This window comes from Pogona vitticeps, chromosome 1, assembly GCF_051106095.1.
Source record: "Pogona vitticeps strain Pit_001003342236 chromosome 1, PviZW2.1, whole genome shotgun sequence".
In the NCBI taxonomy this organism is placed as follows: Eukaryota; Metazoa; Chordata; class Lepidosauria; order Squamata; family Agamidae; genus Pogona; species Pogona vitticeps.
The window spans coordinates 340528410-340542573 of NC_135783.1; the positions used below are offsets into that span (position 1 = coordinate 340528410).

The window sequence follows — 14164 nt, forward strand, 5'->3', positions numbered from 1 at the left end:
CCTGCCCCACCAAAGGGAGGGGGTTTTACAATGGGGCAGGCAGGACCCCACCCAATGCTCCTAAACTGTCAATGAACCTGTGACATGGATATTAAAAGTAGCGTTGACAGAAAACCTAACCCATCTAAACGAAACCATTATGAAACCTCAATGTCTCCTATACTATACCAAACATATGGTGAGTGGGGTGGGGGGAATGTTGCAGAGGTGTTCTACTACAACCCCCAGCCCGGAGGGTTCTGGGGTCTCCTTTATCTGTGGGATATACGACATGCCCCCCAAGCCATGCCACCGAAACCTAGCTGCCTGAGTGACTCCTCACTTTCGTGTTGCTCTGCCAGGCTCCCTCATGGCGCCGCCACCATGACAGCCACAGAGGAGCATGGGAGGCCAGATTGCCGCTCCGACCACCATGCGGGACCCAGGTAAGGCCGAGTCTGTCTTTCTCCTACTTCAGCTCTTGTGTGTAAAGATGGTGCTTGATGCTTGGACCAGGACAGAAATCTGGGAGCTCACTGAGGACCCACTGATGACCACACCTGGATATAGCCCATCAAACAGCTAAAATGCCACTATAAAAGCGCCATCACCATGCCAATAAGTGTATTACGAGAGACACTGATGAAAGCTTTGCTCAAATGAAACTATACTGCAACTTGGAAAGTTCTTTTGAAAGGTAATTCATTCCCATCATTACTTATTCATGTTTGAAGAGTCATCTATTGTTATTAGAGACAATGTTGAACCATAAAGCTTTATGTCACTTGGTGAATGGTTTCGTTTTTTTTATTTCTGTTTTGTTTTGTCTTTTTCCTTATCCTTCATTATTTATATTCCAGGAAGAGACATCTGGTTTGATAAATGAGACTTTTATCAAACATTACAAGCTTAAAAATAACAAGAAACTTTTAAAAAGTCTGAAAAATACTTTCTAAAAGTGCCAGAAGCACAATTAAAATTGAATGGGTGAAAGTAGCTAGATGCCATTTCCCATTCAATAATTTCATTATTATTGAAATGTAACTCTGTGATATTTGTATTTATTTTATTTATTTATTTATTCAATTTTTACCCCACCCCTCTAGACAACATCTACTCGGGGCGGCTTACAAAAATTAAAACACATTAAACAATGTAAAAAAAATGACTAGCATAGTGCAATTATTATAATTAATACTATCCAAGATGGCAAAATTAAGAACCAGAAAAAATGAAAGAAAAGAACTTAGGTGACTGGGGGGAAGGCCTGTCTGAATAACATGCATAGCTGTTGTTAAATAATTTCTTTCTTGATTTTTCAGAGAGGGATATTAAAGTTAGCAAGTATGTGTATTTAAGAGAAATAGACCCTTTAGGAGCAAAAGAAGGCTTTTCTTACCCCATTAAAATGTCTTCTTATGTGGATTTGGTGGAGGGTGTGTGTGTGTGTCAGAGCTTACTTGGCTATTATAAAAGGGGATGATGACTCAAGAAAGATCAGGAACCCTTGGTTTAAAAGAAGGCCTGGCAGGAGGTCTTGGCCATTTCTCCGGGCAACTGAAATGTAGATTCTGTAGTTATGTCTTTGTGGACTGAGACTCTGGAATTCTACTTGGGGAATCCTTTGAGATTTTTGGGATTTGGAGCCCAAAAAGCCTGAACAGGAATGGCGCATCCCCGATTTGTGATAGGAGGTAAGCTTAGCTACAGCCTCTGAACAAGCAACAGAGGATCATAACTTCCAGAGATCCTGAAGTGCAGATCTTTTCCACAAGGTTGCCCAACAGGAAATTACAGAATTGCTATATGAAGAGCCTCGTGGCGCAGTGGTTAAAACGCTGTACTGCAGCTAAAACTGTGCTCACGACCTGGGGTTCAAATCCCAGGTATCTGGTTCAAGGTTGACTCAGCCTTCTATCCTTCCGAGGTCGGTAAAATGAGTACCCAGCTTGCTTGGGGGGGGGGCAATGTGTAGCCTGTATAATTAAATTGTAAACCGCCCGGAGAGTGCTTGTAGCGCTATGGGGCGGTATATAAGTAAAAAAAAATGTATCCTGAATAGAAAATGCTGAAAGTACCACACAAAGGTAACAGAAGGTATGATCAGAGGGTTACTCCAGAAAGTGCACTTTCCAGCGTGTGATCTTAAAAGGAGCTCTTTAAAGCAACCCTGCCATCTGGTTGTGACCGCACCAGCCTGGCCCCAAAACAGAACAGTCATGCTGCTAGATCTCTTAAAAAAAAAAAAAAAAAAAAAAGAGAGAGAGAGAGAGAGAGAGAGAGAGAGAGAGAGAGAGAGAGAGAGAGAGAGAGAGACTTACACCAGGCACCGAGCAGGGTTGGCTTGGTTTGCGATCTGGAGTACATGGTCTGGTCATCAGCAAATAGCAAGAACTAGCCTGTGCTGTATTCCAAAAAGCTAAATAACCATCTGATCGGACTAAGAGTTCTATGCTTATTTTCGAGTTACGTATTTTCATGCCACCAACAGATCTTTGTAACTGGCCTCTTTCTGAGGCACAAGCACGAGGGCAGCTCAAGGAAGGTAGCAAACGTAGCGCTTTCTGGTTTCCAGCCCTCAGTGAGAAGTCTACAATGTGAATTGTCTTGCTTTATGGGTCTGTCCATAGTGTTAAATGTATTGCAATCCGGTCGGTGCTTCAAAGGTCCTTATTTTCAATGCAATCTATTTTAACTCTATGAAGGCAGAACAAGCGGATATTTTGCATCTCAACGAATCGTCCCCAAAAGATTGCATGTCTTAGTCCTGTGCCAGAAAGACACGGGTCAGCTCTTAAAGGGAAGGGATCATAGAATCATAGAAGAGTGAAGTTGGAAGGGGCCTGCAGGGTCATCAAGTCCAACTCCCTGCTCAGTGCAGGAATATCATCAAAGCATATCTGCCAGGTGATTCTCTAAGTTTTTCTTGAATGCCTCCAGTGTTGGAGCACTCTCCAACTCCTGAGGTAACTGGTTGCACTGTCGTACTGCCCTAACAGGACGTTTTTCCTGATATTCAACCAAAATCTGGCTGAAATCTGAGTTCTTGCCCCTCCTCTGTATGACAACTTTTCAAATACTGTATTTGAAAAGGGCTATCCTATCATCCCTCAGTCTTCTTTTCTCAAGGTTAAACATGCCCAGTTCTTTCAGCCTTTCCTCATAAGGCTTGGTCTCTAGGATGGGTCATTCTAAGTAGAAACACAAGTGGATGATGTCTCTCTCCCCCCAACCAATTATCAAGAAATGTTTGAATGCAGGGAAGCAGAAATAGTATCAGACTTCTGTTTCATGTAAGCTCTCCTGAAAAGGGCATTTTTAGAGGCTTTTCCTGCCTCTCCCTTTGTCATATTTACTTTTCTGAAATCCATTCAGCTTTCACAGTCTTCATCTAGGTAGAGTATCAGCACTGGGGGTGGGGTGGGGGTGGATCAGGGTCTGACCCTGATTAAGGACCAGGGACGAAGAAAAGGAAAGAAAGCCGAGCAACGGTTACAGGGACAGCTGCTTGATTCAGCCGCAGAATTCCAGTCCTCCTCACGGCTTCTGTGAAAGGGAACGAGAATCCTTCCTTATAGATATGTATGACAGCAAAACCGGGTCTGAGTCACAGGAGGCTGTTTTGATCTAAGAAGAGAGGGTGTCAGGCAAAACACGACCGAATGCAAGAGTATGACAAGCAGAAAGGGGTTTCGGGCGGCATAAATCAACGCAGGTTAGCCCCTTGGTATTTGGGAGTCAGGATTTCCTGTGCTAGCGAGGATTAATTCGTAATGCATTAGCATCAGCGGAGAGAGTTTTAAGGTCACTTGCTGGAAAGATTTTAATTAAAGCCGTGATCAATTCTGTCAGCGTGCTAACAAAGCACATTCTGTTCCCTTCCTGCAGGAGACATGTTCCATCACCCGAGGAGAAACGTGTCAGGGAGATAGAACTTTTCGGAGAGGTAACTAGGGGCATGTGTGTGTGTGTGTGTTTGCTGGACTTCCTAAAGATGGCAGGAAGTCCCCAATGAACGAATTGGCCCTCTTTTGTTTGGGGACACATGAAAACACACAGACTGCAGACCTGAGCTGTAAGCAGGGTAGAGCAACTGGGCCTTTGCCCGAGGGCACCGGAATGGAGAGAAACCCAAAGCCGAGAGGTAAATCTTCTAGCAAGGAAAACATATGGCAATGCCAAACACATCCTAACTGTAAGCAGGCAGGCGGTGGCAGGGGGGTGGGAGGTCCTGCTTGCCCCCAGGTGCTGAAGTGGCCAGTTAAAAAGGCTCCTACTTCTTGCCCCTCTCCTGTGAGGGGAGTGGGGCGCCGCTGGCTTTCTCCTATTAGAGGACTGGTAGTTTTGATTTTATTTGTTTATAATTTATATGCTGCCTTTCTTCATAGCGAAGAAAGTTCTCAGGGTTAGGGCTGGATTGCAGCAGGATGAGGCTTCAAAGCCCATTCCACCAGGATGGAGAAGGAAGTGAAAAGGAAAGAAGGGTCACCAGCGTCAGTGATCTTCAAAAGCCAGCTTCACCAGGCATGACGTCTCCTCTACTGTTATTGATTAGGCTGAGAAACCTCAGACTATTAAGAACTTGGGAGTTTTTGCCCTCTGACCTGCTGCCTGGAGAAGGTGTGTTCTGGGAGGGATGTTTCTGGCTTGGGGTGATTGTCTATGTATCTAACAAACCAATAGTTCCTTTTAGTCTGTTGCTGAAAACAGTCATGTTTGTCAGTTTGCTGTTGGATCTGTTCAATTGTAAGTAATGCAATCTTTTAATTTTTTTTCTATTACAAATGTCTCAGAGTGAGTTATCAAGACTGTAAGTGCCAGTTAACGAGAAAAAAAAGGGTGTTCGACTCTGGAAAACCTGAAGCTATTATGCTCTGTGAATCACTGCACTTCTCCTATAGAGCTAGAGGAATTTAGCCAAAATTTAAAACTCTGCAAAATAATGTGTCCCTGTTTTTTGGTATTTTCCTTTTCCTCCGCACCGTATTTCCTTTTTTGTTGGTTTGTTAGGCCAACCAGCTAACAAGAGAAATCCAGAATCAAAGAAAGAAAAAAAGAAGTAAAATGAAAATGAGATATCAACAGCTTGAAACTGCTGTTTTGGATACATCCTCCATAGGAGAACCAAGGCAGACCTGATCTGGTTCTTATCTGCTGGAATACAGATAGGAACATCAAACTGCTGGATAGCTCAGTGGTTTAGGTATCTAACTGTGGAGCCAAAGGTGAGGAGTTTGATTCCCCTCTATGCCTCAGAGCTGGACTTAATGATCTATATAGGGTCCCCTCCAGTTCTGAAGTTCTAAGATGGTGGTGGTAGTGATGATGATTACTTTGATGGAAGGAGTAACTGCTCTTTAATTACACACTTCAGGTGAAACATGACAGAATTCAAAGCATCAGGACATCACCCCAAACAGAACCTGAAAAATCGCTTTTTTAAAGTTCACTACCCCAAATACACCAGCCGTTCCAGATATGAGATTCTAGCAGACCTTCACATTTGAAAAAATAGACTTGCAGGTGAACCTCATGCTTATTACCAGAAGACCAGTCACTAAAACATGCAAGACAATTTGCAAACAACAAACTCCTGATGTGAAGTCAGATGCATCCAGCACTTAAGAAACACTCGTTTCTAATGATGTGCTGTCTGTAATGTATAGGTTAAATTGTGGTGCTGGAGGAGCCTCTTGAGAGTCCCCTGGACTGCAAGGAGAACAAAACTATCCATTGTGAAGGAAATCAACCCTGAGTGCTCACAGGAGAGCCTGGCGTGCTCTGGTCCTTGGGGTCACGAAGAATCAGACATGACTTAACGACTAAACAACAACAAATGCTGAACTAATGACATTTGGGCACTCGAAAGCTGCTTTATACCTAGCCAGAAGCTTTGTTCCTCTGCTAGGCCACTAAGTATTGACTCTGTGTTGCAGTGGCTGTCCAGGGTTCCTGTATTGGCTCCTTTCTGGAGATCGCCAGCATTCCCTGGCAGTTCCCCATTCAAGTCCTAACCATTCCACACTTTTCATCACTTCTGAAACCAGATGAAATTTGCATGTTCAGTGCTGGTATGGCATTAAGAAGCCCAGTTTGATCATTAGAAGAGGGAACTTCTTAAGTGCTGATTGTGTGTGATTGCCTAAGCAGCAGCTTTCCTTAATTTGAAAATTACTTTTCTGTTGTTCTTCTGTGCTCGGTCTTTAGGACATACGGGCGCTCTCCTTGCAAGTCTCATTTCACAGATGCAGAAGCTTGTCTGGATTCTGTTTCTTGGTAAACTAGATGTGATTTCCGCTTTAACATTGAACTGCTTCTAATGTCGAGTTTGGTCTTGAAGCCATGTAGTTTGTTGGCAGAGAGACACGGCCGGTGTGCCAGTGTGCTCTCTACTTACAAGTCTCTTTGCTCGCTGACGATGCAGCTTCTCCTTCCCGCTGGGCAATAGTTGGTCCTTTTTGCAAAAGGAGACAGATGACTGAGCGGTCGGAAGAGCGATGGGTGGTTTATCTCATCCACTATAGTTCACCGGCTGAAAACTGACCTTAAAATAGCCTCTTTTGCTAGTTTACACCGCAGCAGCCTCAAGCACGTAGTGCATAGGGAACAAGCCTATCGGTGGCTGATATTATCCTGAGTGCTCTGACGTGAGGATGGGGGAGAGATTGCTTTGGTAATGGGTTTTGCCTTCGGATGATGTATTGTCCTACTGGGAGCCAGAAGAGAACGTGAAATGGTTGGAAAGAAGAGTTCTTTTCCCCCCTCAGTGCTCCCCCTTCTGGCTAAGTCTGTGAACAGCAACCACTTTTAATACGATTAACAAGATTACAATGACACACCTTCATACAAAACATACTTTCAAAAAGGCAATTTTTTTAAAAAAAAATAAGGAAATTACAACAAATGGATAAGCAAAGAAAAGTGTATTGCTTATAGTGCTTAAAGCTCTTAAAGCCCATAGTGCTCAAGGCTCTCTCTTGGTGTTTACAATTTAATTATGCGGATTACACATTGCTCCTTACCCACAGCAAGCTGGGTACGCAATTTATTGACCCTGGAAGAACAGAACGTTGAGTCAACCTTGACCTGGCTAACCTCAGTCCAGGTTGAGACTCCAGTTGTGAGCAGAGTCTTCATTGCAATACTGCAGTTTAACCACTGCATCACAAGGCTCTTGATTGGTGCATCATGCAAGTGGGTTCGTTTGTAATGTTAATGGCTCTGAATCTAAGGATCAAACCACCCTCAAATATTTTGCGTTACAATAAGGTAAGCTTGCCATAATACATCAGACAATCCTGGGAAAATCTGTTTCTTTTCCAGCTGCTGAGAAGATTTGCACCTAAACTCAGAGGGAACGAGGCAACTTGAGGGAGTGGAGGCGGCAGATAAAGCCATAGTTCTGCTACTCAGAAAGGCCCATGATTTCAATCCTTCAAGCCCTAATTGTGCTTCGCCACTGCCTAACACACGGTGGACGTAGCCCTACAGAGTAAGAAACAGTGGTGGGATAATGTCCGAACCAGTGGAATGAGGAATTCATAAACAGTGAAATGCAAGCATTCTAGTATACCCTAGCATTTCAAACTATGCCCCATGTCTGGATGGGCGGCATATAAATGCAATAAATAAATAAATAAATTAAAATAAAATAAATAAATCCAAATGAGAAAAGCCATGCAATGGTTCCCCTGCTCCGGGAGTTGTCCATCACTTGACAGGTTGAAGACTGACACTCTTATCCTTATGCAACAGCATGAGAACATGGGGATTCTGGGAAATGCCTCCATGTTGCTTCCTATCCCTTTTCCACATCTGCACCCCACTCCAAAATTAGGTTTGAGATGAGGGCAGAGGAATCAATAAGGCCCATTTACCTGTACAGCAGTATTGATTTCTAGTGCTAGCATATCCTAGGTATCACAAAACATTGTTTTTGATGGAGAACTTCATAATACTCTGTAATATAAATATTATAATATTCTTTGGAGATAGTCCGCCCTCAACGGACTACCCCCAAAGGACTGCAGCTTGTGATGGAAGAAGGAATGTCTACTTACCCTTAAAACAAGGTGTGAGAAGGACTTGAGTGCTTGGGACGAGATTTGCGCCCCACCACTACCCTTGAGGTATGAGTTGACACCTTGGGATTCTCCACATGATCCCATGACATCACTCTTTGGTGAATTTTGTACAAGTCTTGCTCCTGATTCCAGAAAGTCGAGATGCCTCTCTTGAGGCTTAAGTACCAACAGTAAAAACCTGTGGGCTTCCTGAAGTTCAACTCCTTGAAGCCCCAGCCAGCATATCCCATGGTGAGATGTTTTGGGAGTCAGAAGTTCAAAACACCTGGAGGACCACAGTTGAGACAACTACTGATTTAAACTAAAATTGGTTGGTATTCCATTCCTGATCTTTATCCTTTGGTCTTGCTCAGCAGCAAGATAGATCCAGCAACTCTTCTGAAACCTAATTTCACTGCTGGGTTGTGTTTTCCCACCCCTTGTAGAACAAAGCTAGGCAAAACCAAGTGTTTCACATGTTGGACTGTAAATGCCATCAAGCTTGGCACTTAGTGTCAGTGTTAAAACTAACAAAGCAATGCCCCTCCCCCCAATCTGTTGTGTCTGGATGAATGTGGAGCACTGATTCATTAAGATATCTCTTAAAGGTGGTAGGGCTGACCTACAAAACCTTGAATGACTCTGGGCCAGAAGATCTAAAAGACCAACTCTTGGGTATGAGCCTCTCCAGAGGCCCTGTTGTATCGCCCAATATTCCAAAATGGCAAGTATATAATCATGTAGACAGAGCTTAAGGGAAGTGGTGGCGCTGCGGGTTGAACTGTAGAAGCCTCTGTGCTGCAAGGTTGGCAGACCAGCAGTTGTAAGATCAAATCCACACGACAGAGTGAGCTCCTTTCGCTTGTCCCAGCTCCTGCCACGTAGACGTTTGAAAGCATGCAAATGCGAGTAGATAAATAGGTACCACCACGGTGGGAAGGTAACGGCATTCCGTGTCTAGTCATGCTGGCCACATGACCACAAAAACTGTTTACAGACAAAAAATGCTAGCTCTATGGCTTGGAAACAGGGATGAGTACGGCCCCCTAGAGTCAGACACAACTGGAGTAAATGTCAAGGGGAACCTTTACCTGTCCTAGACAGAGCTTTCTTTGTAGCAGCAGCTCAATTGTCAAATTCCTGCTAGAGGAAAGGCAGGTTGGCTCCATCTTTGTGGAACGTCTGCAAGGTAGCCAAAACTCATCTGGCCTTTGTTTTTTAAGGCTATATTTTGCTATCTGCTTTTAAAGAATATTTCAGATACCTTTTGTTGTAAATTTCTTGGGGGGGGGGCAGGAAAACAATTAATGATTGTTGTTGTTTAGTCATTAAGTCCTGTCAGACTCTTCGTGACCCCAGCCCTCCTGTCTTCCACTGCCTCCCAGAGTTGGGTCAAAAATGAATGATTACTTTTATCAATTAATGAAGGCAAATATCACTGTAATGGGATAAGATCAACTAATTGTTGCTGAGGCACATCCACCAGTCGTCATTTGTCCCAAAACACTGTAGTAAATTAGCAACTGTTCAGGTAAACATTGCCTCCAGGTACAAGATGATAAGACAATTTAACATTCAGCCTTCTCACATATTCTTCACTGCCATCTCACTGCTGCTTTAGATATCACATTTATCTGGATTCCTTTTCGACTGGTGTTATGACCATAATGCAACCTGGAATAAATTCTGCACAATGAAATGTTATGATCCACATTGTTAAACTCCAGAGGGGGTAACCATTACTCTAATATAGTAAAGCCAACAAAGAATCTTGTGGCATTTTAAAGACTGACCAATTTATTGTGAGCATAAGGTTTTGTGGACTAGAATCCATCTCATGAGATGTAAGGAATTTTAACACCTTGATATAATGTCAGATTCATCACCCTTCCAGCTGATTTTTCTGAAGTAATTAAAATATTAAATATTGCACCAATTTAAAGAAAAAATAGCAAGCATCCCTTAAAAGCTGTTACAGTGGGGTATTGACTTGAGAACTTAATCCGTATTGGAAGGCAGTTCTCAAGTCAAAATGTTCTCAAGTCAAATCTGCATTTCCCATAGGAATGCATTGAAAACCATTTGATCCGTATCTGCTCTTTTCCGTCCATAGAAGCTAATGGGAAGCTGCTATTCCGCCTTCTACCACTAGAGGGGCATATTTTGTTTCTTTTTTTCTTAGGTCAAGAAAGGTTCAGGGAAGGCAGGGAAAATACAGTCCAGGCAGTACAGTACCAGGCAGTCTGAAGACTCCCAATCCACTCTCTAAACGCTGGGAGGAGTGAGGAAGCAGACAGGCACCCTTTTCACTGGCCAACAGTTAGCTGAAAGTTCACATTTTGCACTTTCCCTGCCTCCCACGTGGTTTTTTTTCAGTTCTTAACTCAAATCTAAGTACTTAAGTCAAGTCAATATTTTCCTATGAGAGTGGTTCTTAAGTCAAAATGTTCTTAACTCAAGTAGTTCTTAAGTCAAGACCCCACTGTACAAATTCCAGCCCTAAATTATACAAGGCAGAGAAACCATCCAAAGCCCTTATACATAAGAATACTCCCTTAACTTGGGTCTTCAATTTCCACTGAACAATATGAAGGATGATCAAAACACGGAGTCTCCTAAATGTGTCTCTTTGGCCAAATTAACCGTTCTATCTCCCTATTATTTCCTATGCAGACTGTCTGCCACAGCCAGCCCCACTACTAAGCAGAGACAGGTGGCCATCTCAAGCAGCAGATTCGGGGTGTCATGAAAAGGTAGCAATTCTCTGCTGGTTACTGCCATAGAAGGAGAAAGGTACTTGTGGGAGTTTCAGCTGCAGATGCCAAAGTAACTTGCCTGGCTTTAGGTGGTATATACAGTGACATGGGGAATAGGTGAGTTATGGCCTGCCTCAGGCAGCACTATGTTTTGGGAGAGTCCCGTCTGCATGCCACATCCTGGAATTGATGGTCTGTACACATTTTTAACTCTGGTCCAATGGATAATACTTGGTGTCCAGTCACAGGAAGGAAAAGACTTCAGCAATTGCCATTGTTTCTTCAATTTTTAATTGGGACTAAAGACTGCAGCAACCAGCACAAAATGGCACACTGGGTTTTCTCCCCTTTCCAGGTTCAGTCGCCAAATGACTGAAAAGCCCTTGAACAAATAAAACAGGTGATGCTCTTTTGCTTTCAAACTTACAACCTTTCCTCCTTCCCTGTTTCCGCCTTTTCTGGAGGAGAATCTTTAATCGTGTCTGGGTGCCTTGAAGACGAATCAAATGAGTTTGAGGCCCAAACGTACACTTGCCCAGGAAAAGACAGGACCACCGGGAACTTTTTAAAACCTCCCTCTTCTGCTTTATTGACAAGTAAATTGTTCAAAAATGTTCTCACAATTCAATAATTACAAAGACCTTAGACTTACATTTAAAAAAAGAGTAAAAATCAGAAAATCCTGAAAGCAGTAGTGTCCAGCTCAAATTGAGCCTCCTTGATCTGAGAAAGAGCAAATATTGTCAAACACTTAATGCAAGAGGATTAAATGTTGACTAGAACCACTTGGGTTAAACTAGAGATAAGTGCATGTCCTATACAGTGTTTCAGGAAAGAGTATTAGCTGTTGGGGTAGCGTTAGCCAATAGAAACCAGATTTTAAAACAATTGACATCCAACTGTCATCAAAATTGGCACAGAAGGCACACTAGTGTGACAGTGACAAACTGGATATGCCAGCCACAGAATTAATTACAAGCTTTTTAAATGAGACATAGTCACAATTTCCAGAGGGTGGGTGGGCAAGAAAAATTACTAAATGTATAATACATGGAAGCATGAGATTAAATATACACGCAATGTCACTGCTGCACTTGGGCCATAACAAAATATACAGGAGTGTGTGATGCATGTCTCCCCACCGACATGATCAATACTTTTGATTAGCAATCATGGGGTCCTTCATGCAGGTGAGAATACAATGGACTGGGGGAAGAGGGAAACAGACGACAAGGCTTCCTCATATACACACCCTTCAACATTTCCACTTTGGTTACCGATAAAGAGGCCGAAAATTTTAGTAGTACACAATCCCTTCACAGAAGCAGCCACCAAGGGAGCAATCCCAAGACGATGCTAGCTAGCTATATATTTTTCTTTTAAAAATGCAGGGTATTTTTTTACACTGAAAAACAATGGACCAACAAACCAAGAGAAATTACAAGAAGGTTTGAGAAGATGGATAGCAGGAAAAGCAAAGTAAAACTGTTTCACATCTGTATTTTACTTATTTTTTTTAAAAAAAGCCCTGCCCTGACTAATGAGATCTAAAAAAGCAGGGTAAGGATAAAATGTTACTGAGTAATAGTTTTATGTACATGACTAAAAAGCCAGGAGAAAGACATTTACATAGCTGGGAACGTATGGAATGGCTAAATAAGTTAAAAGGCCACAAACTAGGACTGCTGTTTTCAATTTCCTGACATATTCTACAGATGCTGGAATGGCCCTACAGCTTCCTACCATTCTCCTCAATTTTGAGGGGGGGGGGGAACCACAACACACAACATAATATATTTAGCCAAGGATGTAACTAGCCTTGTTTTATTTCCTGCCCAAAAAGTCAGATTTTTTTTCCTAAAAGGATTTCCTGCTAACAAGACATTACATCATCCTATAGAAAAATAATATTCCTGACACTGCATAGTAGTAAAAACTACCAGCATCTCTTCCCTACTTTTTTCCAGCTTAAGTATAAATACTCTTTACCAGTAGCCTTTCTTGTATGCCATGAGCACATCACAGCTGTGCAGAAATGGATCCACCATCGTTTTAAGAATGAACAGTTTTGCACTTAGAAACACCCCAAACTTGATCATGGTAATCATAATGAATTCTCTCCTCCTTTTTTATTCCCTATTCCACCCTAATCTATCATCTAGGTATATAATTTACTTTTGTGCAACACTAGAAATTCAGTATCAGTCTTGGCACTGTTGCTGGAGACAGATGTCCTGCTCTTGAGTACTCCATGGAGCAGCCGATGATCTCAAGTGAGGAATGGGGAGGAGAGGTGTCAGGCTATGCATCGCAGGCTGATTGGTCCAATCCATCTAGGGTCAGCTGATTCCTATGTGGAGAGTTGGGGCTCGGGGGGCCGCTTGGGTTGGAGCTGTTGGAAGGAGTAGAGTGTTTGGTAGAGTCCGAGTCAGGCTGCCAAGAAGAAAAAGAAAAGGCCTTCCAGATACACTGATTTTCAAGTTAAGAATAGGAAAACTATCCTCAATAACCATCTGATGGATGGAGATCCAGGCGACTGTGAGGGAAACGGCACCAACTTTGGGGGGGGGGGATGAAGAAAAAAGCCCTTGTGCATCATGGAAAGTTTGCAAGTCACCTGATGGAAACTCAAGGCAAAAACACTGCTCTATACAAGCACAAATTTGTCTATGGCTTATTTATGCCCTGTCCCTGATAACACAACAGTGGTCTAATATTGTCAAGGAGGCTATAAATGCACTCCCTCAAATGAGGATACTTGCAGGAAAGCCATTAAAGCCCAGTCTTCCCTGCACCAGAGATATCAAACCACAACCTTCACCATCTTTCTACCAGCAGGACCTAGACCCAGTGGTGGTGAACCTGTTTGGGCTCACGTGCCCAAACTGGAAAAAGAACACAGGGGGCGGTGTGCTGCAGTGGCGGAACCGGAAGGTGCCTTGAGACCCCACTCCGGATCCACTGCCAGCACCAACTGCTCCGGATCTGGGTGTGTGTGTGTGTGTGTGTGTGTGTGTGTGTGTGTGTGTGTGTGTGTGTGTGTGTGTGTGTGTGTGTGTGTGTGTGTGTGTGTGTGTGTGTGTGTGTGTGTGTGTGTGGGGGGGGGGGGGGGGGGCAGAGTAGCGATCTAGCAACTTATGGCTCGCGCACCGGCAGAAAGGGTTCCACATGCCAGCTGTGGCATGCGTGCCATAGGTTCACCATCGCTGACCTAGACTGTGCTTCCTTGGAAAAATGCAGATTTTAACTCAATACACTTGAAGTGCACATTGGGAAAGGCTGGTTAAACTTAAGCATCTGGAGTTATTCTCTAGGTATATCTGTTGGCATCTGGTGTGCAAGGCTTCCCTTTTCTCCTAGATGGCT

The 14164-nt window shown here is 43.2% G+C and overlaps 1 protein-coding gene and 1 long non-coding RNA gene across 12 annotated transcripts in view; one reads left to right on the forward strand and one right to left on the reverse strand.

The window, feature by feature from the left end:
- Positions 1-393: 393 nt before the first annotated feature.
- Positions 394-5266, forward strand: LOC144586104 (uncharacterized). The gene is made up of 2 exons (XR_013540837.1): positions 394-3925; positions 4990-5266. It is a non-coding gene; the product is annotated as an uncharacterized LOC144586104 (long non-coding RNA).
- Positions 5267-11357: 6091 nt separating this feature from the next.
- Positions 11358-14164, reverse strand: part of CDC42BPB (CDC42 binding protein kinase beta) — a 155452-nt gene continuing 152645 nt past the window's right edge. For 10 of the 11 annotated variants that reach the window (XR_013540840.1, XR_013540838.1, XM_020793632.3 and 7 more), the window contains one exon: positions 11358-13231. Coding sequence is in view for 9 of the 11 variants with exons in the window: in XM_020793632.3 (XP_020649291.3) it covers positions 13100-13231 (132 nt within the window). In the remaining 2 variants the exon portion in view is untranslated. The remainder of the gene's footprint in view (positions 13232-14164) is intronic. The other variant, XM_020793637.3, reaches the window with a different exon arrangement.